General features: G+C 41.1%; 3 protein-coding genes across 13 annotated transcripts in view; all 3 read right to left on the reverse strand.

Annotated features, from left to right (window-relative positions):
* Positions 1 to 27,185, reverse strand: part of LOC113451933 (uncharacterized) — a 159,129-nt gene that overhangs the window by 9,372 nt on the left and 122,572 nt on the right. The window lies entirely within an intron of this gene.
* Positions 1 to 27,185, reverse strand: part of LOC113453097 (uncharacterized) — a 154,519-nt gene that overhangs the window by 4,788 nt on the left and 122,546 nt on the right. Inside the window, exon 2 of one of the 5 annotated variants that reach the window (XM_087928226.1) lies at positions 4,647 to 4,927. The exons of the other annotated variants lie outside the window; for them this stretch is intronic. The gene's annotated coding sequence lies outside the window, so the exon portion shown is untranslated. The remainder of the gene's footprint in view (positions 1 to 4,646; positions 4,928 to 27,185) is intronic. 5 annotated transcript variants of the gene reach the window in all.
* Positions 10,682 to 27,185, reverse strand: part of LOC148126528 (uncharacterized) — a 149,451-nt gene continuing 132,947 nt past the window's right edge. For all 7 annotated transcript variants that reach the window (XM_087927888.1, XM_087927887.1, XM_087927891.1 and 4 more), the window contains exon 2: positions 10,682 to 15,699. In XM_087927888.1, the coding sequence (XP_087784014.1) occupies positions 12,797 to 15,139 (2,343 nt within the window). In that variant the 5' untranslated portion in view covers positions 15,140 to 15,699 and the 3' untranslated portion in view covers positions 10,682 to 12,796. The remainder of the gene's footprint in view (positions 15,700 to 27,185) is intronic.

A 27,185-nucleotide genomic window follows, 5' to 3' on the forward strand; every position in this document is an offset into this window, starting at 1 on the left:
AGATTAAAACTGAAGGGATTCGTTAAGAGTTGACAGAATTGGATAAAATACTAATAGGAATGGAAGATAAGTTGGAAGATTAAAATATTATATTGATATTTACTAGGTGTTAAACTAGAAGAAGAATAAGTTAAAAAAAACAACAATGATAGCACGGGCAAAAATGTTTGGATACGCTATAGTATTAGATAAATGGCAGAGCTATGGGATAGGAATTATAAATTAACAATATCAACAGCATACAAAGAATGCTAAGATGTTTTATAGATGACATTTTGCGCCAGCAAAATTAGCTAAGATGTTCAAAGATAAATCAGGTAAATGCTGGAAGTGCCACCAGACACCTGGAACGTATTACCATACGTGTTGGTCTTGTATAGAAGCTAAAAGATACTGGACAAAAATACACGTATGGTTGGAAAAAATGATAAAACACACAAAGATTTGAAACCTGAAATATTTTTATTAAGAATAGTACCTGAAGGTTACAGTAAAGAAAAAACATATTTAATTATACATGTATTAACAGCAGCCAGAATTATATTTGCTCAGAATTGGAAAAGTGATGATACCAATAGAAGGAAAAGTAATTGAGAAAATATTTGAATGTGCAGAGATGAATAGGTTAACATTGGTAATTAAAGAAAAAGAAGAAATGAATATTATATGCTATGGAATTTATTATATCAATGGTTGGAAAATAAAATAAATTAAAATGGACCAGATGGTAGAACAATAAGTTAAGATTGTTAAAAATAATAATAGATATATTAAATAATGGCTATAAGAAAATGTGATTATTGTTATATTGGTAAGAAAAGTATTAATCATAATTGTAAGCACAAGGATCGACACATGGATGAATGTAAAATATATATATTTAAAATAATAATTAAAAAGAACAGAATAATAGAATTGGAAGGGACCTTGGAAATTGTCTAATCCAGCCCTTGCTCAAGCAGGAGGCCCTGTACTATGTCAGACAAGTGGCTGTCTCATTCTTTTTGAAAAGCCTCAAGTGGGGAGACTGGTTTGTGGCACGGCGGGAATGGCTGAAAAATAGTGGAGCTCCGCCGAGCTCTGTGAAAACCAGCCGGTATCTGCTGGGAGACCCGAAAGCAGAGGTCTCCAAACTTGGCAACTTGAAGATTTGTGGACTTCAATTCCCAGAATTCTCCAGCCAGCTATGGGAGTTATTGTCCATAAGTCTTCAAGTTGCCAAGTTTGGGGGACCCCTGCCCTACAGAGTCAAAACCGCCTTGGAGAGGTGATGAAGGAAGGAGAGGTGATTCAATGATCATGAAGAAACCACAATTTCCTTGTTAGGTCTTTTTTTTTTGTAAAAAGTTTTTTATTTTTATGTTTTACAAATATCTCTTTTGGTGAACAATGTGGTTCCAGGTTTTTACATTTCCATACAAACATGAGCATAATTACATATTTATCTTTCATATTCAGTTTCTTTTTTTTTTTGTTTTCTTTTTTTTTTTTTTTTTTTTACATTTTCCATTTTCTGTAAATTTTCACAAATATTTTTATATTTTTCACGCTTATTTTGTTCATTTTCAATTCCTTTCTTATTCCATTTTTCTTTAATTATACTCATATCTTCTTTATATAATATCATAAAATTCTTATATTCTTAATTTATGTACATTATACTTTTATCGGTCATATTTGCAATTTCATCACATACTCTTATTTCATTGTTAAATATATTCCATCTTAGTTTTAATAATTCCAAACATTTCCCCCTTAATAGCCCATTTGAGTGCACCACCCTTTTGTCTTATACATCATTCAGTTTACTTCCCTTTAACTCATATTAAAAATTACCATAATATAATCATGTAAGATAATCATTTGAGATAACTTCCAACTTTTATTCTAAAGATCTAACCCAAGTAAAACAATTTCAAAAAATAATCTCCAAACATTAAGAAAGCAGCTACTGGATACATGGAGAAGGATTAAAGAGTCAGATACGAGGGATTCAAACTGCTGAATTGCTGGCTTTTGTGATCTACAAGATCAGCATCTTAACCACTGAGCCACCACGTCCCTTATTATTGTTGTTAGCATTGTTTAAAAAGTATATTGACCCAGTCAATATGCTGTCATACAAAATATGTATGGTTAAAAAAAATTACAAATGAAACATATCTGAAAATCCTCAAGTGATGAAGCACCAAACTCCATCAGACCATCCTTTCTGCTGGTTAATTATTCTCCCCATGAGGAAATTTCTCACTGCTTCCATAGTATTATGAGGTGAAATAGCAGCCAAGTACTGCTAACACAGTGCCACTGATCAATTGTATCATCAGCAAGTATAACTACATCTATAAAAGCTGAAAATGTAGGAGTTTGCTGATCTCTGGCATTGAGGTGTGTGTTAACACAGTGGCAAAGAATAAAGAATCAGCAATTATCTTAGAAAAGGAACTATTGCCGCCCATCGATTTGGGAAGGTTTAAAAGGTCAATTCCAAACAATTTAAAATCCATCATTCTATAGTGAGGAAGATTATTCACAAGTGGGAAATATTCAAAACAACTGCCAATCTTCCCAGGAGTAACATCCAAGAAAATTCTCCCTGAGGCCAGACAATGCAATGGCCAGAGAAACTGCAGAAACACCAAAGAATTCTATTTCCGAGTTTACAGGCTTCAGTTAGCATTTTAAATGTTAAGATTCATGACAGTGCAAGTAGAAAAAGACTGAGCAAGTATGCTTTGTTTGGAAGGGTTAGCAGGGGAAAGTCTCTTCTCTCTAAAAAAAGGTCATAGCAGCATGGCTGAGGTTTGCAAAGTTGCATCTGAACAAATCACAGGACTTCTGAAACACTTGTCCTTTGCACAGACAAGACCAGAGTGGAGATGTTTGGCCAAAATACACAATGACACATTTACAAACCGTCAACAATGGAGGATGGAGGGGTGATGATTTGGGCTTGTTTTGCAGCTGCAGGACCTGGACACCTTGCAATCCTTGAGTCAACCATGAACATTCGGAGAGAAATAAAAATACACACACCTACAATATGGAAAAAAAATCCAATCTTTCAAGCCTGAAAAATATCTCAAAATGGTTAATCAAAACTTCAGTGCTAAAGTTAATCAGGAATCTGATGAATTTGATGAGTGCTTGTCTGTTGAGATTGCAATGCTGAAGTTCAGCCCTGAACAGGCTTCTGAGACCATGAAAACTTTCACAGGAAACTACTAGCCCAGGTGTCTGCAACCTTAAACACTCAAAAAGCCATTTGGACCTGTTTCCCACAGAAAAACAAAACACCAGGTGCCACAAAACTTGGGTGGGCATGGCCAACTCGATATCACTCGCTCCACCCAGTCACATGACCACCTATCCAGGCTACCCAGCCACAAAAACGTTCTCTATGTCTCCCTCTCACACTTTTCCCGACCCCTGTCCCCCGTCTTTTGATATCTTCTCAGGCCAGGTGAGGGAGTGGAGGGCAAGGGGCGAGGCCAGCCGGTGATGCGATAGGGAATCACAGCGGAGGGCCCAAAGGGACGCATGCGGCTCCAGAGGCGCGGGTTGTCGACTCCTGCATTAGCCTGTGGGTTAGACATGTGACCAAAACCACAGAAGGCACGCTTGACTATTTTTGTAATTTTTATAATTGCTATATTTCTATATCTTATCTGTCAAATGCCAACTCCCTCTTATGTAATGAAGCAAAACCAGAGAAATGTACCAATATCTGCCTTGCACTATGTCCTGGGTTCCTTCCTCCTTAGGAGGGACCCATCTTTATTCAGATGAATAAATGCATTGGTTTATAAACATACACACACTTGGACTCTGTCTTTTATTTCATCAAGCCCCACCTGTCTTATCTGCATGACACTAGCTTTACAGATGTGGAGCTTTTAACTGCTGAAATTATGCCTAAAGCCTCTGCAAGATTTGAAGCACCAGTTTTGTCCATGGAAGCCCTGAGCTCCAAGTAAGGGCAGAAAATATTTTCCACAATCCCTTTGGTGACATCTCAATTGAAGTAGTCCTCACTTAATGACTGCAATTAGGATGGGCATCTGTGTCACTAACCAGTCTGATCAATAGCTATTTTTTTAAAAAGTGCTGCATTGAAGCACAGTTGAACCTGCTGAATAAACGGATAGGGGCACCTACTCGTTAGCTTGAAATGGAAGTAAAACGAAACAAGAACAACCCAGAAAAGACCAAGAGGCACATCAGCCCGATCTTGTTGCCCAGAAAACATCTGGTCCACTACAGAATAATTGAAGTTTGGGGGGACCTTGGAGGTCTTCTAGTCCATCCCCTGTTCAGGCAGGAGACCCAATTCCATTCCGAACAAACGGCTGTCCAATCTCCTCCGAAGACCCTCCAGTGACGGAGCCCCCACAACCTCTGGAGGGGAGCCATTCCCAAAGGATCCACCGTCGCTTGAAAGAGGCTTTTTAGATCTTCCCCCCCAGTAGAGAATTGCAGCCACCAGTTTCACAGCCTGCAGCCCCAGCGGGCTCCCATCTGGGGAGGGAAGGAACCTGCAGCTGACACGCTTCAGCCCAGTTGCTTCTCTGCTTCCAGGCCGTGAAGGGAACCGAACAGCCCGACTCACTCCTGGACTCCCCTCCCAACTGCTGCCCCCAACTCACCTGCCCGCTGCTGCTTCGATCCGTGCAAGAACACAGGAGCCGCTCTGCACACCACCTTCTTCCCATGAGCCATCCGGAAGAGGAAGTTGCTTTATTCTCCCGTATTTTCTAGCAATGCAGAACTCAATGATATAAAACTGCGTTTTTAAGCTCAAATGCGGATGGAACCACTGAATTGATGCCTTTCTAGGCACCGATATTGGTTTGCCGCCATCTAGTGACAGGAGGTGGAAAAACACGCTTTGTCCAGGCTCCGCCAAGCATTTGGGAGATGGTTTCATCTATGTATATATAAAAACGAAAAACCACTCATGCGTCTTCACAAAATGTCCAGAACCCCATAAAGCCTACAAACTTGAAGTTTGGCCCGTATTGGCTTCTAGGTGCTTGCTAAGAAAGGGTTTTTTGATGCTGAGTTCTACTCCCCCTCCCCACCAGAAAAGAACTCTGTTCCAACTGCCAGTTGCCTCACATCCCGTTACCTCAGTTCCACCCATGGAACCGCTTCTGAATAGAAAATAGGACAGAATAGAAAACAGAACTGCATAAAAGAGAAAATAGAATAGGGATTAGAACAGAACATAAAATGGAACCAAATAAAAAGGAGAATAGAACAGAATACAATAGAAGTATAAAGCTTGAAGGACCTCAGAGGTCATCCAGTCCAACCCCCTGCTCACATTACCAACCACAATCTTTTTAATCTGCTGGATTTAGGAGTGTCAGAAGATTTACCTAGGTACACCCCCTCACCAAGACAGAAACCCATATGTATTTTTTCCCCAATAACTGTAAGAAAGTGTGATGACAATTTGTCAAGAGAAAAGGGCGGAAGGTGCAATCATATTATTTTTCTGTTTTTCGATTCCTTTCCTGCTTTTCTGTTTTCATTCTTTGTTATTGTTTGTTTTGTATATTTTATAAGATTAAAAATTCCAAATTAAGAAAAGGAATGTGTATCAAACAAAGAGTGAGGCAACTTTGATACATTTTTGAATGCGCATCTGCATTACCAACCTTTTCCCCCAACCTTTGAAATGCCTTTTGGAAACATTTCACTCACCATATACTGTCAGTCATCTCCTCTTCCCAAGCCCCCCTTTTCTAGCCCTGCTGGGTCTGTGACTTTTTTGCTTTGAGCCAATGGAGATTTCTGTGTATGCAAAGTTACAGAAGCACAAGGCGTTTAGCATGGGTGTGCTTGGAAGCATCTCTGGGCAGCACGAAGGAAGCTGGCTCCTTTTGAGGCTCTGGTCCATTGAACCTCCTGGGTCCTAAATCCTTGGGAGCCACAGGAAATCAGTCATAAAGTATTGGTATGTAGAGAGGTTTTGATCTCCACTGACTCTCCTCTAAGAATCTATTTATACATCAGCTTTCTGCAAACTAGTGCCCTCCAAGTCTTTTGCTCAAACTGTTTGGGAAATAATAAATCTAACTCCTGTAGAGATTGGGAAGGCTAGCCCTGCTGGGTATGTGACTTCTTCGCTTTGACCCAGTGGAGACTTTTGTGAATGCAAAGTTTCAGAAGCATAAGGCATTTAGCATGGGTGTGCTTGGAAGTGAAGGAAGTTAGCACCCACCCTTCTTAGAATGAAATATTTTAGGAAATATTAAAAAGGCAGTATTATATTTCCCTGGATGAGAAAGGAGAAACAGGTTTCTAAAGTCAAAGAGCAGCTCCCTGTCCCCAGCAGATATTTGGCGCACATTAAGACTGGGCCAGCCTATCTACAAAACAAAAGGCCTCCAGCTCCAGGGTGATGGGATTTAGACATGACCCTCCAGAGCATAATAGGATTTTCTAGCTCACCACATGGCACAACCAAGCCCCTTCCAAGATGGGACTCCAAGCTAACCTGACCAATGGACCTGGCCCAGATAAGTCTCTCTTGCCATCACAGACCTCATTGAGTCTGCGGGTGGATTTTTGTTGGGCCTTGGCCATTTGGAATAGGGTTTTAAAGGGGTTTTGAGTTTTGAGCTCAAAGGCTTCTTGGAAGGAAGGTGAGTACCTCTTAATTTGATAGCCAGAAAAGCATGGGAAATGTGTGTATGCCTGTGTGTGTGAGTGAGAGGATCCTTCTCCCAATCACAGCTGGATCTTCCTTTCTCTGTGTTCTACCAAGAGAGCCTGGAAAGTATAAGACTGTGATGGTGAACCTATGCCACGTGTGTTGGAAGTAACATACAGAGCCATCTCTCCGGGCACGCCAGCTGTCTCCTGTTGCTCTTCTGGGTTCCAGCATGCACATGCGCGCTGGACAGCTGATCTTCGCACGTGCAAGAACACCAGAACCCAGAAGAGCAACGCCCCCAGTGTGCCCACCCGCACTGGCTAGTTGGTCTTTGCACACGCATGCACGTTAGAAACCAGAAAACCAGGTGGCTGGCGTGCATGCAGTTTGCAGTGCATGTGCACGTTTTGACACTCGGTGCCTTTTTGGCGTGGGTGTGCTCCCTTTTCGGCACTCAGTGCCGAAAAGATTAACCACCACTGGTATAGGAGGTCAGGCCAGAGCATAGGAGCTTCTGTTAGAGAAAGGAGAGAGAGTATGAAAATGGAATGGAAAAGTGAATGAGTTAAACTTGGGCAACCAGCTGGGAAGTCACTGAGCAAAGCCTTGGGTTTGGAGGGGGCCGTACCTCTGGAAGCAGAGGTCCTCCCAGACTCTAGTGAGTCCAAAAACTGATGGCGCAGTAAAGCCGGTGGAAGGAGGTGCCCATACTCACAGTGGGGAGAAGCGGAGTCCTCCCAGACCCCTTTTTGGTCTGCAAACTGATGGTGGGCAGGAGTCTCACTAGGAGACTAATTTTTTCCGAGGACCCGGAAGAGCCGAATTGAATTCCTACATTAGAAAGGGAAACGTGGGATGCTGTAGCTCAAGGGTCAGGATAGGCTCTCCCGTGAAAGACTAAGACACCTAAGACAAAAAGAGGCAGTTGACTGTCCAGGTGGGCATGAAAAAGAAAAAAGGTTGTGTAAAGAGTGGACTTTGCTCAGGGACGAAGCTGGAAAACCAATTTGGTTAAACAAAGGTACTTCTTTTTTCTCCTTGTTTTTGTGTATGCCTTTGTGTGCTCTCGAGGTAATTGCAATTGTTAAATGTCTCTGATCCCTAGATATGAATTTTAAATTGTTAGAAAAGAGTTAAAAGCACTAAAAGAAAATGTCTTCACCCAGTTTTGTCTTGCCCACAAAACAGGGTGAAGAAATCTGAATTCATTTTTCTCTCTGTACTTGTAAGAACAGCCCAAGGTTAGGAGGGAATGTTTTAAGTTACAGAACATTTGCAGAAAAGGTTCCTTCTTGCATCTACTGTGTTTAATTGGTTTCAACTGTCCAATCCAGCTTCTTTTTTTCTCATCTGTGATGTCTTCATTTTGATATAACTGGTCTATTTGTTTAATAACTGCAGTACTGATTTCCATCCCCCCTCAAACTCTGCCTGCCACCTATCTATCCACCCCCACTCCGCCTCCCCATCTCTAATCCTCTTACAGTGCCTTTCCTGGGAGGATTACACACAAGGAGGGGAGAGGGTCTTGTTCTCACGTCTTTCAGCCCTGCACAAATGACTCTGCAACCTGTGGTAACAGATAACACTGATCCAGTTGCTGCTTCCAGAGAGACCTTACATCCATTGAGCCAGGAATTGGGTTTGGCTCCAGCCCTCCACAAGAAAGTCACCACAGCAACCAGAGTGGGGCAGATCTTCCAAAGCCTCCAGCCTTATGACCAAGCCAAGCCTAATGCCACCCAGCAAACATGAAAGAAAGGACCCTGAGATGGACAAGACTCAAAGCCTCCTTTCAATCCCCAGAAGACAGCTGGAAAGACTATGGGAGAGGCTGGAAATTCATTGTAAGGTTTTCTTTCTTGTCTCATTTATGTTGTAATTAGTTAAACGGATTTTTGGAGGGATTGCATTTGGGAGCGGTTGGCACAGCAAGTTCTGAACACCTTGGACTTCTGTCTGGTGGGAGGAAAATGTGTCCATCATGTTTGCATTGCCAGTATTGTAGTTTTCGCTCTGTGGGAACTAAGAGCCCAGTCATATCTCCCTGCTAATTCTATGGGGAAGGGGGCATCCCCTTCAGGTAATTCCCTCACTGAAGTAGCAGAAAAGAGATCTCCAGAACCCAAGCCCTGATTGTGACTCATAAATGATGCTGCCCAGTTACCCAGTAAAGCAGGATATATTGCACTGGTGGTCTCATTGGTAGAAGTCCCAGGGCTCATTGTGCCCAATTTGAAAAAATACTAAATAGCCTGGATTGCACAATGGCTAACTTCAATTTGGCCTCAAAAACCTGGATGCAAAAAAAAACTAAAAATAAAAAAGCTAGGGCAGGTTCAAGAAGCAACCCTTGGAAACAGGCAGCCTGTAGTTATTTAAAGAAAAGCTATGGCTGTAAAGAATTTTGGGACTTGTGCTTGCTTGAAACCTGACTGTAAGCTCACAGAAAGTAGCATCAAACCTCTGAAATAATTGGCATAGAAAATTGGACATTGTAGATTTCTTTCCAGAACTTTTGCCCTGGCTGCTAGACCTTCACGGGTTGAAAGCTCTCCTTTTGGGAGCCACTGAAGAAATCCTTCTCCACTGCCTCTATCAATTCCTTCCCCTTTGTATCAGAAAAATTAAAAGCATCCATCAAGTATCCCTGATCTGATCAATTGTTTTTAATCTTTTGCCAATAAGATGTGTGTACCACCTGCATATTGTGGCAAAAAGGGGGGATGGAAGAAAGTTAGCACCCACCCTTCCTAGAAGAACGAAATATTTTAGAAAATTATAAAAAAAGGCAGAATGTTATATTTCTCTGGATGAAAAAAGGAGAAACAGGTTTTTGAAGACAAAGAGCAGCTCCCTGCCCCCAGCAGATATTTGATGCACATTAAGACTGGGTCAGCCTATCTAAAAAACAAAAGGCCTCCAGGTCCCTGATGTTTCCTTGGCAAGATTTTTTGAAAGGAAATTTCAAAATTGGGGGCAATATGCTGACTCTGTAAAACTGCTTAGAAAGGGATGTAAAACACCATAAAGTGGTATATAAGTCCAAGTGCAAATGCTATTGCTATTTTATTGATAGGATATCAATAGCTGGAAATCATTTAGGGCTGTGCGCACAAACTTCACAAATATTTAAGGCGCAACACCTCCCTAATCTTGAGAAGCTAAGTAGGTCAATCTTCACCCTTCAAGGTTCACTCAGTTGCAAAAGTAGGTTTCGGGGAGTTATCATGCACTTTCCCTGCAGTTTCCTTCCAAGGTTTTTTGAAAGAAGATTTTCCCTTTCCAAGGCCTGAGAGGACAGGACAGGCCAAGGTCTCTGTGATGGCTTTGTGCCTAAAGCAGGACCGGAAATGAGAGTCTCTCAGGCTCACGGCTTGTGACCACCAAACTGGGCCTTCTTCCTCCCCATAAAACCTATCCATTCAGCTGTTCCTGCTACTCCAGCCCCAAATTCAAGGCTGCAGCTTTCAAAATCCAGTATCCTCCAAACAACACATACTTTACAGCTTTCAATCTGAGGTTCAAATTTTGATTCTGAGGAAATGGACTGTTCGTCTGAATGGGGACTTATGTCTTTTGATCTTGCCCTGTAGATAGGGGTGGGCTTCAAATTTGTTAGCAAGGGGCTCTCTGCCCTAATGACTGGCTGGGTGGGCATGTGACTGGGTGGGTGTGGCGAACTTGACATTGCTTTTAAATTTTAAATCACTTGGACTTAAGACTCAGGTCAAGAGCCTCTTGGTTTTTCCACACACATTATCTCCACGGTTGAACTGGTCCTGGTTGTTGCGTGTCCTTCATGTAATGAGAGCTACCAAAAGTTGTGAAATGAAATGAACAATCTTGGAATTCTTTAGTGACTTCCAATCCCAGAAAAACCAGGATCATTCATCTGCCTAGCTAAAATGTCACTTTTGCTGCTACCAATTATGTTCCTCCCCATATTTGAAGGGTAATTTTTTTGAAAATAACATTAAGGAACCCTTAGAGACAAGTAAAAGAACAGGAAACGTGTTCTGTTTACAGAAATACTGATACTTTCCTTTATTTGTCTTACTCAAAAACTATACAAGATTCTTACACAATGCTGTTTTAGAAATTAAACCTTATCTACTGTACAATTTTTCCCTCATATCTACCCACCAAGGGGGGGAAACCACAAAAGTATTAGTCCCTTGTGCTAGTCTCACTCACAAGCTATCAGAGGCAAACAAGGAGACCCCTAAAACAAAGGAGATCATAGCAGGAGTTGCAAATAATCCTGTGTTCAAAACCACAATCCCTTTTCTCCTGAGCTCAATATTCCTACAGCTTTTCTCCATGAAGGCCACTTGCAAGGCACAACTTTTACACTAGTTTTGTCACTGGCCCAAACTCCCCCAAATATATTTGCTATTCATATGGTTTCTTCCACTTGCGTGCCTCATACTTGACACAATCTGAACAGACATGCACTGAATTCCTGGAACTTTTGAAAAAGATAAACTTTAAAACCCTTCCATTAGTCTTCTCCTCTTGCTTCCTCCTTATACGAGGAGCCACAACCTCTAACTGTAGTCTGAGTGCTCCCCAGGGGATGCTGGCTGGAGAATTCTGGGGCTGCAAATTTTGGGGGAACCCAGGGAGAAAAAGGCTGGGATTCAGTACGTGGCATTTCTATCATCTACCATGATAAAAATGCAAAGAACACTCCCAAAAAGATTATTACATCATTGCACAATTTCTACAAAAATTAATACAGGTAATCCCCAGGGGTACAATTGTTCCCATAGCGAACGTTCGTTACGCAATAAGCTCCCCTTAGCTTTTTCCAACGAATGCCAACATTATGGATATTGGAGCACCACAGCAGTTGTTCACCCTTACAAATAACTGCAGAGGCTTGGCAACATTCACCTCGCCTATTCCACCACCCCCACTGGGTCTTCACAGACACTGCAGAGAGTCACTTATCTTGCAAAGACCACCTCTCTGTTGCAGTTTCTTTGCCCACATTTGCAGACAACAGAGGCCTAACGTACTCCAAGATCTTCTGTAATCTCGCACTTAAGACCTCTATTCTCTGCAAATTGAGACCTGGACATTTGCAAATGGAAGGAAGGCTTCGGTCCTTCAGGCCTTTCCTCCATCTGCCAATTCCTTGCCGAAGCCTGCAGGGAGATTGCGTTCCTGTAGGCTTCAGCAGCCCTTTGCAAAAAGCCTTTGTTGGCACCAGCAGAGCTTGGGAGGAGGGGGTGCATCCCTCCGAAGCCCTGTTCCTATTCTACAGGCAAAGGCTTTTTGCAAAGAGCTGCCAAAGCCTACAGGAACGCAATCCTCGAGCACTTTGCCAACAAGAAAGTAGCCTCGAGAGGCCATGTACAGCTTCTCAGGGTTGCTTTCTTGGCGCCGGAGGCCTTGTCAGGCTGATCTGGGACAAGAAAGCAGCGAATGCAAGAGCGGAAGCAGGAAGTGATGTCGTTCAATGTATGAGATTCACTCCCACAAATTCTCGAGTTACAGATGGAATGGGCAGCATTTATTACTTTCGTAACCTGAGGACTACCCGTATCCAGCAGCTTCTGCTTCTGATGGCCAGATAAGCATTATCAAACTAGTATGTTGCAATTTTTTCCTTCCTCCTTCCTGTCTAATACCATAACATATTTGCCTACCAAAAAAATGGGCAAATTCTTTGTAGACAAATTTAACAATCAATATATCAGCTGGACTTACAATGGGACATTAGAAATGAAATTCAAGCCTTCTCTACCCTCATCACTTGGAGCATCAGGTGGATTTTTTTGTGTGCAATAAGGCTGGAATGTTTCCTGAAGCACTATCCAAACTCATGGCACTCAAATGGTTTTCCCCCTGTGTGCATAAGCATATGATTTAGAAGGCTAGTCCTAATACTGAAATCTTTCCCACAGTCTGGACTCTTGTATGTTTTCTCTCCTGGGTGAGTCCTCCGGTTGCAATTCTGACTGAAAGTTTTCCCACAAACAGGACATTCAAACGGTTTCTCTCCCATGTGAATCCTGTGGTGGTTCACCAGGGTGGAATTGTGACTGAAACTTTTACCAGTCAGGACATTTAAATGGTTTCTCCTTAGTATGAGTCCACATTGCCATGTTCGCTATAAAGCATTTACCACATTGGGAATACTTGAAGGACATCTCTCCTGTGTGAGACCTCTGGTGCAAGAGCTGGGATCTCCGAGAGAAACTTTTCACTATCAGGATATTCTAAGAGTTTCTCTCTTATGTGAATTCTCTGATGTATCACCAGGTTGGAATTCTTCCCAAAACTTTTACCACAGTAAGGACATATAAAGGGTTTCTCTCCTGTGTGAGTCCTCTGATGTTCCACAAGGTGAGAATTCTGATTGAAACTTTTCCCACAAACAGGACATTCAAACGGTTTCTCTCCTGTGTGAATCCTCTGATGTTGAATCAGGCTGGAATTGTGACTGAAACTTTTACCACAATCAGGACATTCGAAGGGTTTTTCTCCTGTGTGAATCCTCTGGTGTTGAACCAGGCTGTAATTGTGACTGAAACTTTTCCCACAGTAAGGACATTTAAAGGGTTTCTCTCCTGTATGAGTCCTCTGGTGGTTCACCAGGCTGGAATTGTGACTGAAACTTTTACCACAATCAGGACATTCAAAGGGTTTTTCTCCTGTGTGAATCCTCTGGTGTTGAACCAGGCTGGAACTGTGACTGAAACTTTTCCCACAATCAGGACATTCAAAGGGTTTTTCTCCTGTGTGAGTTCTCTGGTGTTTTACCAAGCTAGAATTGTCACTGAAACTTTTCCCACAATAAGAGCATTCAAAGGGTTTTTCTCCTGTGTGAATCCTCTGGTGTTTCACCAGGCTGGAATTCTTACTGAAGCTTTTACCACAATAATGACATTCAAAGTGTTTTTCTGCTATGTGAGTGGTCTGGTATGAAAGGAGGTGAGAATTTTGATTGAAACTATTTCCACAGTCAGGACATTTAAAGGGTTCTTCACCTGTGTGAGTCCTCTGATGTATCATCAGGTTGGAATGATCACAGAAACATTTCTCACTATCAGGACATTCAAACAGTTTCTCATTAGTGTGAATCCACGTTGCCATGCTCGCTAAAGCATTTACCGCATTGGGAGCACTTGTAGGGATTCTCTCATGTGTGAGTCCTCTGGTGCACCACAAGCTGTGATTTCTGAAAGAAATCTTTCCACAAACAGGACATTGAAAAAGTTTATCTCCTATGTGAGTCCTCTGGTGTTGAACCAGGGTGGAATTCCGATGGAAACTTTTATCACAGTCAGGACATTTAAAGGGTTTCTCTCCTGTGTGAATCCTCTGGTGTTGAACAAGGGTGGAATTCTGACTGAAACTTTTCCCACACTCAGGACATTCAAAGGGTTTTTCTCCTGTGTGAATCCTCTGGTGTCTCAGGAGGTGAGAATTCTGACTGAAATTTTTCCCACAAACAAGACATTCAAACGGTTTTTCTCCTGTGTGAATTCTCTGGTGGCCAATAAGGCTGGAATTCTGACTGAAACTTTTCCCACAGTCAGGACACTGAAAGGGTTTCTCTCCTGTGTGAATCCTCTGGTGTTTCACCAGGCTGGAATTGCCACTGAAACTTTTACCACAATCAGGACATTCAAAGGGTTTTTCTCCTGTGTGAATCCTCTGGTGTTGAACCAGAGTGGAATTCTGACTGAAACTTTTACCACAATCAGGACATTCAAAGGGTTTCTCACCTGTGTGAGTCCTCTGGTGGTTTACCAGGATGGAATTGTGACTGAAACTTTTTCCACAATCAGCACATTGAAACAGTTTCTCCTTGGTGTCAGTCCACATTGCCATATTCGCTAAAGTATTTACCACATTGGGAGCACTTGCAGGGCTTTTTTCCTGTGTGAGTCCTCTGGTGCACCACGAGCTATAATCACTGAGAGAATCTCTTCCACGGACTGGACATTCAAAGACTTTCTGCTTAGTGTGAGTCCTCTGGTGTTGAACAAGGGTGGAATTCTGACTGAAACTTCTCTCACAGTCAGGACATTTAAAGGGTTTATCTCCTGTGTGAATCCTCTGGTGTTGAACAAGGGTGGAATTCTGACTGAAACTTTTCCCACAGTCAGGACATTTAAAGGGTTTTTCTCCGGTGTGAGTCCTCTGGTGTATCACAAGGTAGGCATTCTGACTGAAACTTTTCTTACAAACAGGACATTCAAATGGTTTCTCCCCTGTGTGAATCCTCTGGTGTTGAACCAGGCTGGAATTCTGACTGAAATTTTTTCCACAGTCAGGACATTCAAAGGGTTTCTCTCCTGTGTGAGTCCTCTGGTGTTTCACCAGGCTAGAATTATCACAGAAACATTTTCCACAATCAGGACATTCAAACGGTTTCTTCTTGGTTTGAGTCCACGTTGCCATGGTCGCTAAAGCATTTACTGCATTGGGAGCACTTGTAGGGCTTCTCTTCTGCATGGATTCTTCCAAGAACTACAACTAAGTTGTTCTAATCAAAGGTTTTGCCACATTCAGAGTATTTGTATGACTTTTCTCCAGTTGAGATCCTCTCAGGCATAATCAGCTGTGATTTGCAAGTTGTATCTTTCCCACAACTGGCATATCAATGGATCTCTTCCACTACTCAGACTCTTGGGGTCAAAAATATGGATGATCCCTTTAGTGATGCTTTAATTTACTGGTGATTTTCTTCCTTCCAGAATGAAGCTACAACACTGTCTGCTCTACGTGCCTTTCCAGTTGACCTTTTTCTCCCCATTGATTTTTTCATTTCCCTCTTTTGCTGAATGGAAAAATAATTTCCCTTGACTTTTCATGTAACATATGCTTTAATTTCACTCTCTACTTTTCCGTGTTAGAAATTTCTTCTTGATTTTACTTGCTGAAGAAGGTGAAGAATTGTGTGGCTCTTTGAAGAAAACGGAAGATATTTTGTTTCCTGGACTGACTTGCTTTGCTATTCAATGTTGCTTGTTATCCTCAGTTGTGCAGAGTGTTCTTATTGCCATCCTCTTTGTCTATAAGATTCAAATAAAAGGGTATCTTTAATGGTTGCAGAAGAGGAGAAAAAAAGAAAAACATTTACATTACAATGAAGAATGATGAAATCACTTGTTGACTGGGTCAATCACAAATTCTTAGCAGTGCAAATGATTGTTTTCAAATACAGTCAAATGAAATAGAAAGTACATCCTCTTTGATTTCTATGGTTTTACTTATCCGGGTATCATAAATATCACCACAACAGAATAGAGGAGAATAACAGAATTGGAAGGGACCTTGCAGATCTTCTAATCCAGCCTCTGATCAAACAGGACACCCTACATCATTTCAGAGAAGTGGCTGTCTTGTCTCTTCTGAAAAGCCTCCAGAGATGGAGCACCACAACTTGTGAAGGCAAGCTGTTTTGCTGGTTATTTGTTCTTACCATTAGCAAATTTCTCACTGCTTACATAGTATAAAGAGGTGAAGTAGCAGCCAGATACTTGTAATAAAGTGCCCTTGATCAATTGATCATCAGGAAGTATGACTACATCTATAAAAATCAAAGTTGTAGGAGTTTCCTGGTCTCTGGCATTGTGATGTGTGTTAACACAATGCCAAATGTAAAGGTATCAGCAATTATCTTAGAGAAGCAATTGTTCCTGCCCATCAATTTCAGAAGATTTAAAAGGCCATTTCCAAACAATTTAAAATCATTCTACAAAGAAGAAGATTATTCACAAGTAGGAAACATTCGAGACATTTGCCAATCTTCCCAGTAATGGACATTTGGCTGACACGCAGTAAGATCAGACACAAGGTGCGGATCTCTGAGCTCCCGCAACAAGTTTTCACCCTTGGAGGGCTCCAAAAGGAGCTAAAGCCACTCTGTAGGGATGGTGAAGAAAAAAGAGGTGCCATGCAGGTCACGGTGGAGTCGCAACTCTCCTGCCTGATCCAGGACTCTTTGCTCTCACTCTCAATGAGGACAGGCAGCCATCATGGCTGCCATGAAGTTGGGATAGCCAAGGCAACAAAGAAAGTATTGGAGTGGTATAAATGAACAGAAACTGAAACTGGGTGAAATTATTCTTTTGCTATGTAAAATTTAACCCTAAAAGGAAAAAATATCCAAGAAAGAGACTCCTAGAACTATTTATTAAAGCAGCGAACAATTGTTCAGAGAAAAATTTTAGATCCAAAAGAAAGGAACCAAGAGTAGAAAAGCAATTTTTTTAAAAATAAAATAAAATATAGAAAATTGGAGCTCTAAGCTGGACAGGTGCTGTTTTGGAAAGGCATTTTAAAATGCTAGAACTTTTTACTTAAATAACTGTTTCTATAAATTGAATTAAAATTGGATAAAATACCAGTTAGAATTGAGACAACGTTGAAACCTAAGCTGAGGGTGCCACCTACTGCTGAATGGAAAATAAAACATATATTTACAAGCCTGGGGAAATTTCTGATAAGAGAAATAAACATCTATCTGTAAAATATATATATATATATATATATATATATATATATATATATATATATATATATACACACCTGATATTGTATGTATGTATGTATCTATGTATGTATGGCATTCAGCTTTGTTGGGTATTTTCCCACGTTACTGTAGTTGTGCTTTTAAAGTTGTAGCAACGTTTCAGCAGAATCTTATCTGCCATCATCAGGCTTCTGTATTGTGTTCGTCTGTGAATCAGACTTTTACAGTTGTAAAACTCACAGACTCACAGATGAACACAATACAGAAGCCTGATGATGGCAGATGAGATTCTGCCGAAACGTTGCTACAACTTTAAAAGCACAACTACAATGACGTGGGAAAATACCCGAATGAAGCTGAATGCCATACATGTAAGTACCAGCGAAAACTTAAGAAATATATATATATATATGTATATGTATATATATATATATATGCAAAAAATTACTTATGCGTCATCACAAAATCTCCAGAAGCGTAAAGCCTACAAACTTGAAATTTGGCATGTATGTTCCTCTTGGCTTTTATGTGCTTGCTAAGAAAGGATTTTTCAAAATGGCCATCAGATCATTAGTATTTCTTATACAGAAATTAATTAACATGCTCTGATGCTAAGGAGTTCTACTCCCCCTCCTCACCTGAAAAGAACTCTGTTCCAACTGCCAGTTGCCTCACATTCCGTTACCTCAGTTCCACCTATTCCGCCAGCATTCTTTAAGAGACTATCCCAGCAAAATTGATTTAAACTGATGATGACGGAAGAATACTAATGGTGGAAATAATGGACAATAATACGAAAACACTCCTGATTGCAATCTATCCCCCGAATGACAAACAAGAAGAATTCTACAAAAAATTACATATGAAAATAATTGAACTGGACTATGCTAATATAGTTATGATGGGAGATTTTAATGGAATTGTAGACAATAAATTGGACTATACAGCATAGAAAACAATAAAGCAAAACAGAAAGACTCTCCCTAAATCTTTTTTTTAAATGGTAGATGAAATAAACTTAAAAGATACATGGAGAGAAAGAAATGCTAAAACTAAACAATACACCTTCTATTCAAATAGACACTTATCATGGTCCAGAATAGATATGATATGGATGTCAACAGAATTAATAACTAATATTCAAGAAATAAATATTGAAACAAGTACTTGGGCAAATCACAATCCAATGATAATTAAATGGAAAGGACAAAAAAGAAGATCTAGATGGACCTTAAATAATACTATTTTAAAGGAAAAAGACTTCACACAGTGGATGGAGAAAGAATTGGCTTTTTTCTTTAGAGAAAACAAAAAAGAAGATAATCAATTCAGAATGTATGGGATACAATGAAGGCATATGTTAGAGGCTTGATAATAGACTATACAAGGAGAAGAAATACTATGAAAAGATTAGCTTCCAAGGCCTTAGAGGATGAGTATAAAAGACTTGAAAAAGAACTACAGAAAATGCCACAGAAAAAGGACATCAAGCTAAAAATGGATATAGTTAAACATAAAATGGGTCAAATAGAAAAAGAAGAATTAGCACAGAAAATTAGGTGCGCTAAACAGAACTACTTTGAAGATGCAAAACCAGGTAGATGATTAGCATACAAATTGAGAAAGGAGAAAGAATCAAGGAAAATATTGCAATTAACAGATGACCAAGGCCAAGTTTGCTATGGTAGTAAAGAGAAGAAGGAAATCATTCAAGACTTCTATGGGAAACTATATATGCAAGAGAATATTGATGAGGAAAGAGTTAAGCAGTATTTACAGAATGCTAATCTACCCCAGATACCTAAAGAGATTGAAACAATGTTAGAAAGCAATATAAGGATGATGGAGTTAACTGAAGCACTCAAGAAACAAAATAATGGAAAGGCACCAGGCCCAGATGGACTTCCAGAATTTTACAAAACATTACAAGAATCGTTGAATCTTCCATTGCTAGAAGTTATGAATGAAGTTATGTTAAAGAAGATACCTAAATCATGGTCAGAAGCCTATATTACACTTATTCCAAAAGAGGCTGATCCATTACAAATTAAGAACTACAGACCTATTTCTCTACTAAATGCAGATTATAAAATCTTTGCTTCAATATTGGCAGAAAGACTTAAAAAATATCTAAATAATTTTATTCATCCTGATCAAAATGGATTTCTGCCAAAGAGACAAATTAAAGATAATATGAGAGTAATCTTGGACACCTTGGAATACTATGAGGCACATCCTGAAAAACAAATGGCTCTGATATTTCTAGATGCACAGAAGGCATTTGATAATGTGAATTGGCGATTCATGTTATTACTTCTGGAACAGATGGGCTTTGCTAGAAAATTTACTCAAGCAATAGAAGCTATATACTATAAGCAAACGGCAAAGGTAATGATAGAGGGAGAACTGACAGACTCTATCAATATAAGAAAAGGAACAAGACAAGGGTGCCTACTATCACCTTTGTTGTTTGTGTTAACTTTGGAAGTGCTAAACAGAAATATTAGAGATGAAAAGAATATAAAAGGAATGAAAATCAAAAAGGAAGAATTTAAGCTGCAAGCATTTGCAGGCGACCTGGTTTTCATCTTAGAAGACCCTCTAGAAATAGTACCAAAATTGATAGAAAAGATAGAGACATGTGGAAAGGTGGCTGGTTTGAAAATAAATAAAGATAAGACAAAGATCTTGACAAAGAATATGCTATTAAGACAAAAGGAAGAACTGGCAGACCTATTGAAAATTCACGAATAAGATCAAGTACTTGGGGATATATTTGACAGCAAGATGTAGTACACTAAAAGAGAATAATTATATCAAACTTAAACAGCAGGCAGCGCTAGATCTAGCGAAATGGGAAAATTTACAACTGTCACTAATAGGGAGAATTTCAACAATCAAGATGAATATATTACCCAGAATTTCATATTTGTTTCAAACAATTCCAATTAGGCTTGGAAAAGATTACTTTGAAGATTTAAATAAAATTGTGTTGAAATATATATGACAAGGTAAAGCGAGAATAAAGTTAAAACTTTTGCAAGATGCTAGAATTAGCGGAGGATTTGGTTTGCCTAATTGGGAGTTGTATTATCAAGCTACAAATTGGATAACATTAAGAAATGCTAGATTGTTGATTAGAAGAACAAGTTAAAGAAACTATGATTGCTTGGGGGAAGAATTTTAGATATGGGATTGATTTAGAGAAATGGCAAAAATTGTGGTCACAAAATTATAAAATGGCAATGTCAACAGCATATAAAGAAAATTTGTATAAGATGTTTTACAGGTGGCACTTTCCCCAACAAGAATAGCAAGAATGTTCAAGAATAAATCCAAAAAATGTTGGAAATGTCATCAGACACCTGGCTCATATTACCATATGTGGTGGACTTGTGCGGATGCTAAAAAATCCACATGTGGTTGGAAAAAATGACAAAAAAGCATATAGACTTGAAACCAGAGATATTTTTATCGGGAATTTTACCTGAAATATATAGTAAAGACTTGAAATATCTGGTTGTAAATGTATTAACAGCGGCTAGGATTGCATTTGCCAAAAACTGGAAAAATGAGAAAACACCATTACAGGAGGAAATCATTAAGAAAATATTGGAATGTGCTGAAATGAGTAGATTGACATTTGAAATTAGAGAACAAGAGGATAAACAATTTTATAAAATTTGGGATCTATTCTATCAATGGTTAGACAATAAAATACAGTAATGAAATATGTAGACTTTTAGAAAATAATAAATATATAAAGATGTACTTCTTATTATATCTACAAAATGATTTTAGGATAGATTTGGGATGATAATATGAACGGTTATAAAACAAACTAAGTAAATTATGGTTATCTTGTAAAACATGAATGAATAAAAGTATAGTCAAATGATTGATTAATGATACTTAGGTATTTAACTTTTGATTGAAAATATGAGATTATATGCAATGTAATTGTAATTGAAGACTACGAAATGGAAGCACAAAACAATCTGTAAACCAACCGGCACACTGTATGTATACATATGGAAGATGGCTTGATGTTTTTATGTTTTGTTTATGTTTGTTTTTAAAAACCAATAAAAACTTAAATTAAAAAAAAAAGAGTGGTGGACTTCAACTCCCAGAATTCCCCCCGCCCCAGTATGCTTTAAGAAGGGAGGACTAACAGCATCCCCCAGCCAGCATGCTTTAAGAGGAGATGACATCAACTCTGAAAATCCCCCAGCCAGCATGTTTTAAGAAGGGAGGATTAGCTCCCAGAATCCCCCAGCCAGCAAAAAAACCATTCCTCTTAAAGGATGATGGCTACTGAATTCTGGGAGTTGAAGTAAAGAACTCTGTTCCAGCTGCCAGTTGCCTCACATTCCATTCCCTCAGTTCAAACTGGCAGACGTTCCACTCCTTCACTCAGGAACAGTCTGAGGCTCCTTAGAATACTAAATGCTGCTACCTCATTAAAATGTTTATCCCTTCCACCTATGAAAGCACTTCCGGACTTAAGGCAGCAGGAGAGATATTAGCTCAAAAAAAGTCAGCAGTGTTGTTTTGGAGGGGTTATTGATCCTCTCAACAACATTGTCATCAGTAAAATATGCCCGATTACATAGATTCATAGCAAAGCATGGATATCCAGCTAGTATATTTATATATAAAAATTAATTTATAATTATATATAAAAGTTAGTATTAATAAAATTAACCCCAAGGCCAGATGATGCAATGGCCAGGGAAATTGCTAAAAAACAAAGAGTTATATCTCAGACTCTACAGGCTTCAGTTAGCATGTTAAACGTTCAGATTCATGACAGTGCCATTAGAAAAAGACTGAACAACTATGGTTTGCTTGGAAGGATTGCCTAGGAAAAATCTCTTCTCTCTAAAATGGTCATAGCAGCATGGCTGAGGTTTGCAAAGTTGCATTTGAACAAACCACAGGACTTCTGGAACACTGTCCTTTGCACAGACCAGACCAAAGTGGAGAAGTTTGGCCATAATGCAATTGGGCCGGAGGCCATCTGTCCAATAGCTAAAGCTAGGCTGACATATTATTGACATATATGACATATATATCAAATATAAATTTAATATTAAAATATATAAATTATATAAATGCTTATTTAATTATAACAAAATTGTAAATGCTTAAACATAACCGTGGGGCAGAGCAAAGGGAAAGGAGGGGCCTCTCTCTTCCTTGGCAGGGGGTGGGAGAGAATTTAATACTGCTGGGATTCAAAAGGAGCCATATGGTGCCTGGAGGCTGGGAAGATCTGGATGGGGAAGAACCGGCTCTCCCAGAAGGAAAAACTCTCTCATGGAAGAAAAGCAGGTTTCTCCCCACCCCACCCCCCCCAAAAAAAATCTGGTCTCCTGTCATCTCATATCTTCCCCCAAGCCAGGTGTGACTGCCTGGAGTTGGGGGAGGGAAGGAGGGCCAAGCTGGAGCGTCCAGGTAGATGGGTTCCTAATAACCAGCCAACACCCCCCTCCCTTCGGCCTCCACATAAGAAGAGGACTCCCCGAGGCTAAGCTCCAGGATTCTCCCACCGCAGAGAAGGATTCCTCCCTGTACAAGAGGGGGGGATGTCGAGCCTAGAAAAGCTGGAGCTCCCACCTGCACAAACAGGCTGGTTATTAGGAACCAGTCTTCCTCAGTGGTCTTTTGGTCTGGCATTTGGTCTCCCCCTCCCCCGCCCCACGCCAAAAGAAAGCCATTCCCTCCTACCCTTCCCCCCACTCAATCCTAGTTCGGGACAGAGGAGCGAGCACTGGAAATGTGTGTTGGCATTTCCAACAGGCATTTCTCTGGCGCTCGCCTGGAAATTCTTCGCGTTCCTCCAGGCCTGGCTTGCTGAGGAAGGACAGCAGGCCTTAGGTCTCTGCCTCCCACCCCCACAGGAAAAGAAAGCAAGCAGAAACATAGCTCTCGCTGGGGCGAAAGAGCGGAAATCCTGTGCTTTCTCCGGGCAGCGATGGCTGGGGCCGTGGGGGAGGGGCAGCAAAGTAGAGCGCCAACAGGGATGAGAAAACTGACACCACCCAGGCCGCCCCATTCTGAACCTCTGTACTGGAGGGTGAGTGCAGACTTGCTCATTCCACCCCCTCCCACCACCACCAGCCGGTACTTTTTCTGCCCCAGGCTGTCCCTACAGCCCGTGGCCATCAAGGAAGAGCCCAGACCAAGAGAGGTGAGCTGAAAGGTGCGGGACTGCAGTGCAAATGCAAGTAGCACAGCACTCCTGCACCTTTCGGCTATCTCCATTGCCGCTTCAGCCTGCCTGTGCCGCTTCAGCCCGCTCTTGCTGTAATAGCACCATTACCTGGTCCTGGCTGGTGAGGGCTACACTGCTTTTTGCAGGTTTGCACTCTGCCGAAGAGTGGGGGCCAGCGGGTGGGTGGGCCATGTGGGTGGCGGAGCCTTCCCACCCAGCCTGGATTAATTGCTTTTGTGGGGTGGGGATATTTCTCTGCAGCCCACCAACATTTTTCTCATGGTCCACCAGTGGGCCACAGCCCACTGATTGGCGATCACTGGGCTAGAGATTTCAGGTATAGTATTAAATTCGATCAATGGCAAACAATATGGGAAAGGAATAAAAAGATTACCATGGCCACTGCATATAAGGAAAATTTGCTTAAAATGTTTTGTCAATGGCATCTTCCACCAGCCAGATTGGTTAAGATGTATAAAAGCCAATCCCCAAATTATTGGAAATGCTCAATGGAATGGTGGAGCTGCTAAAAAGCACAAGAGCTCAGGACAGGGAAGCGGTTGGAGGAAATTTGGGTTTAAAATTAGATCATGTACCAGAATACTTTCTATTAGGTATCATCTCAAAAAACATAATAAGGATGAGCTATATTTGATTATACATATTACTACTGCGGCAAGGAAAGAATTTGCTCAGAACTAGAAAGAAACAGACATACTGAGTGAAGACAAAGTAATAAACAAAATCTTGATATGCGCTGAAATGGACAAGCTAACTTTAGAGATGAAAAATAAAGACAGGTTGGCGTATTACACAATTTGGGATAGATTCTATCACAGGTGGGAGCAGAAAGGAAGGTCTTAAGTTGGTAAAGGAGTTACTGAGACGGTAAATGAATGTATGAGATGAAAATAGAACCAATGATGTTGGAAAATACAGTATAATACATGAGCAAACAAATGTATATATGTATATATTGGAATAACTGCATATAGGAAAATATATATCTATGCTATACTGACCAAAAGTTATGTCAAACTGACTCACTACGTTCAATGTTTTTAATTATTTTGTTCAATAAATTTTTTTTTAAAGAAAACAATTACTTCTAATACTTGCTGCTAAAGGTGGTTCTATAAATTACTGAATCATACATTTTTTCACACATGACTTCTCCATTTTGGCTTTCTTTTTATAAAATAAATGATGTAAAATATGTCATGTGTTGTTGTTCATCTGTGATTGTATTTACCGACTTTTAAGAACTACTAAGGACCAATTGATTTTGACTGCGTCCTGATATGTAAAACCATAAAAGTCAAGAAGAGTGTACTTTCATATGTCATCTATATTCAGAGAGAAATAACACACACAATCATATGGAGATAATCAACATCTTTCAAGCTTGAAAAATATCTTAAAATGGTTACAGTCAAATCTTCTGTGATAAAGTTAATCAGGAATCTGATGAATTTGATGATTGCTCGTCTATTGAAATGGCAAGGCTGAAATTCAGCCCTGAACAGGCTTCTGAGGCCATGGAAACTTTCACAGGAAACCACTAGCCTAGGGGTCTGCAACCTTAAACACTCAAAGAGCCATTTGGACCAGTTTCCCACAAGAAAAAAAAAAAAACAAGAGCCACAAAACCTGGATGGATGTGGCCAACTCGATCTCACTCACTCCACCCGGTCACATGCTCCCCCTAGCCATGCCTACCCAGCCACAAAACTCTTCTCTCTCCCCCTTTCTGTACATCTCTGCCCCTCTCTCTGCATCTCTCTCTCCCACTCTCTATGTATATCTCTGTGTGTCTCTCTCTCTCCCACTCTGTATCTATCTCTCTTCCCCCTCTCCCTACTCCTCTTCCACTGCCTTCTCCTCTCACAACCCTCTGGCCAGCTGTGGAGGGGCCAGGAGGGTGCCACACATGGGAAGATGCTCCTCAAGTGAGCGCCAAAGCAAAGGCATATGTGGGGCAAGTGGCCGCTCGATTGAGGGTCTCCCCACCTCACCACAGCCGGCCAGGGGGTCATGACAGAAGGAGGGGGAGAAGGAGGGTTGCCCGAAGGAGGGTTCCTCAGCCAGCCTGGATTTCCAAAAAGAAAGAAAGAAAAGTAGCGAAGAGCCCCAAGGAAAGCTTGCTGGCTAGGCCCAGCCATGGCTTTCTGAGAGAGAGAAAAGAGAGACGCAGAGGCAGAGAGCGCACAAGAGATCCACACACACACACACGCACAGAGGGGGAGGGAAACCAGATGAAACCTTGGCGAGGGCTTTCTCCAAGCCTGTCCCACAGGGTGGGAATGCAAGGTTCGGAGGGTCCAGCTCCCTTTTCCCATTGCCCTGAACCTCTTAAAGCTGTGGCTGGGCGCTGCAGGCCCATCCCCCTTTCCAACGCCCCATCCTCCCGGATCCCATTCCTATCCCGCCAGCCTGCATGTTAGTGAGGCCAGCATAAGTCACGGCCAGCCCAGCTCAGTGTCTCAGGGCGGAGAGCAAGTTGCAGGTCTCCCCAATCAACCGAGGCACGCCCAGCACCAACAAGGGCTGGAAGAAGCTTTAGCAAGAGTGAGGCACCGGAGAAACAATTCTGGCTGCTTCTACATTCCCCGCTGTCGCCCTTACCTTCTCAGGCCGGGTGAGGGAGGGGAGGGGGAAGGGCCAGCGCTTGATGGGACAGGGAGCCACAAGAGGGCCCAAAGAGCCACAAGAGGGCCCAAAGAGCCACATGAGGCTCCAGAGCTGCGATTTGCCAACATCCCCACTAGCCTGTGGGTTAGGCATGTGACCAAAAACACAGAAGGGATGCTTGACTATTTTTATAATTTCTATATTTCTATATCTTATCTGTCATGTGCCAGCTACCTCTTAACTGTATGTAATGAAGTGAAAGCAAAGAAATGTATAAATATCTGCCTTGCACTACATTCTGGGTTCCTTCCTTCTTAGGAGGGACCCTTCTTTATTCAGACAATAAATGCATTGGCACACACACACTTGGACTCTGTCTTTTATTTTATCAAGCCCCACCTGTCTTATCTGCATGACACTAGCTTTACAGATGTGGAGCTTTTAACTGATGAAATTATGCCTAAAGCCTCTGCAAGATTTGAAGCACCAGTTTTCCCCATGGAAGTCCTGAGCTCCGAGTAAGGGCAGAAAATACTTTCCACAACCCCATTGGTGACATCCCAATTGAAGTAGTCCTAAACTTACTGACTGCAGTTGGGACTAGCAACTGTGTCACTAAGGGCCGATCATAAAGCCTGATTTCAAATGACGGTGTCAACTTACATCTGTTCCCCTGCAGTTCTTAAACAAATCATTGTGGGTTGTTAAAGGCAATTTCACATGGCCATGGCTTGCAACTTCCTGCCTGCATCCCCACTGAGTTTGTTTGTCAGAAGCCAGCTGGGAAAGTCACAAATCGGGATTATGAGTGTGGGATGCTGAAACCATGATATAAAAGTGCACCAGATGCCAGAATCTGAATTGGTGCAATGCCTCTTCCTGTACCTTCATAACTACGTCTGCTTCTCCAGTGCCATTGTAGCTTGGAAGGCTCAATGAACCAACGGTAGGTAAGGACTACCTATAGTTGTCCTTGATTGAGTAGTAGATCCCAGCCCCCATTCCACCTCTGCCTTCCCCATGTGTCCTTGATTTAAATCTTCGGTATTAATTTTGTGGGAAGCCCCAGAAGAATGAAATATTTTGGGGAATGTTAAAAGAGGCAGAATATTATATTTCCCCAAGGAAAAATGGAAGGAAAAGAACCTTAACAAGGGCAGGAAACAGCCCCA

The sequence above is a fragment of the Pseudonaja textilis genome, chromosome 2 (assembly GCF_049901715.1).
Source record: "Pseudonaja textilis isolate UNSWEBS1 chromosome 2, rPseTex1.2, whole genome shotgun sequence".
Classification (NCBI taxonomy): domain Eukaryota; kingdom Metazoa; phylum Chordata; class Lepidosauria; order Squamata; family Elapidae; genus Pseudonaja; species Pseudonaja textilis.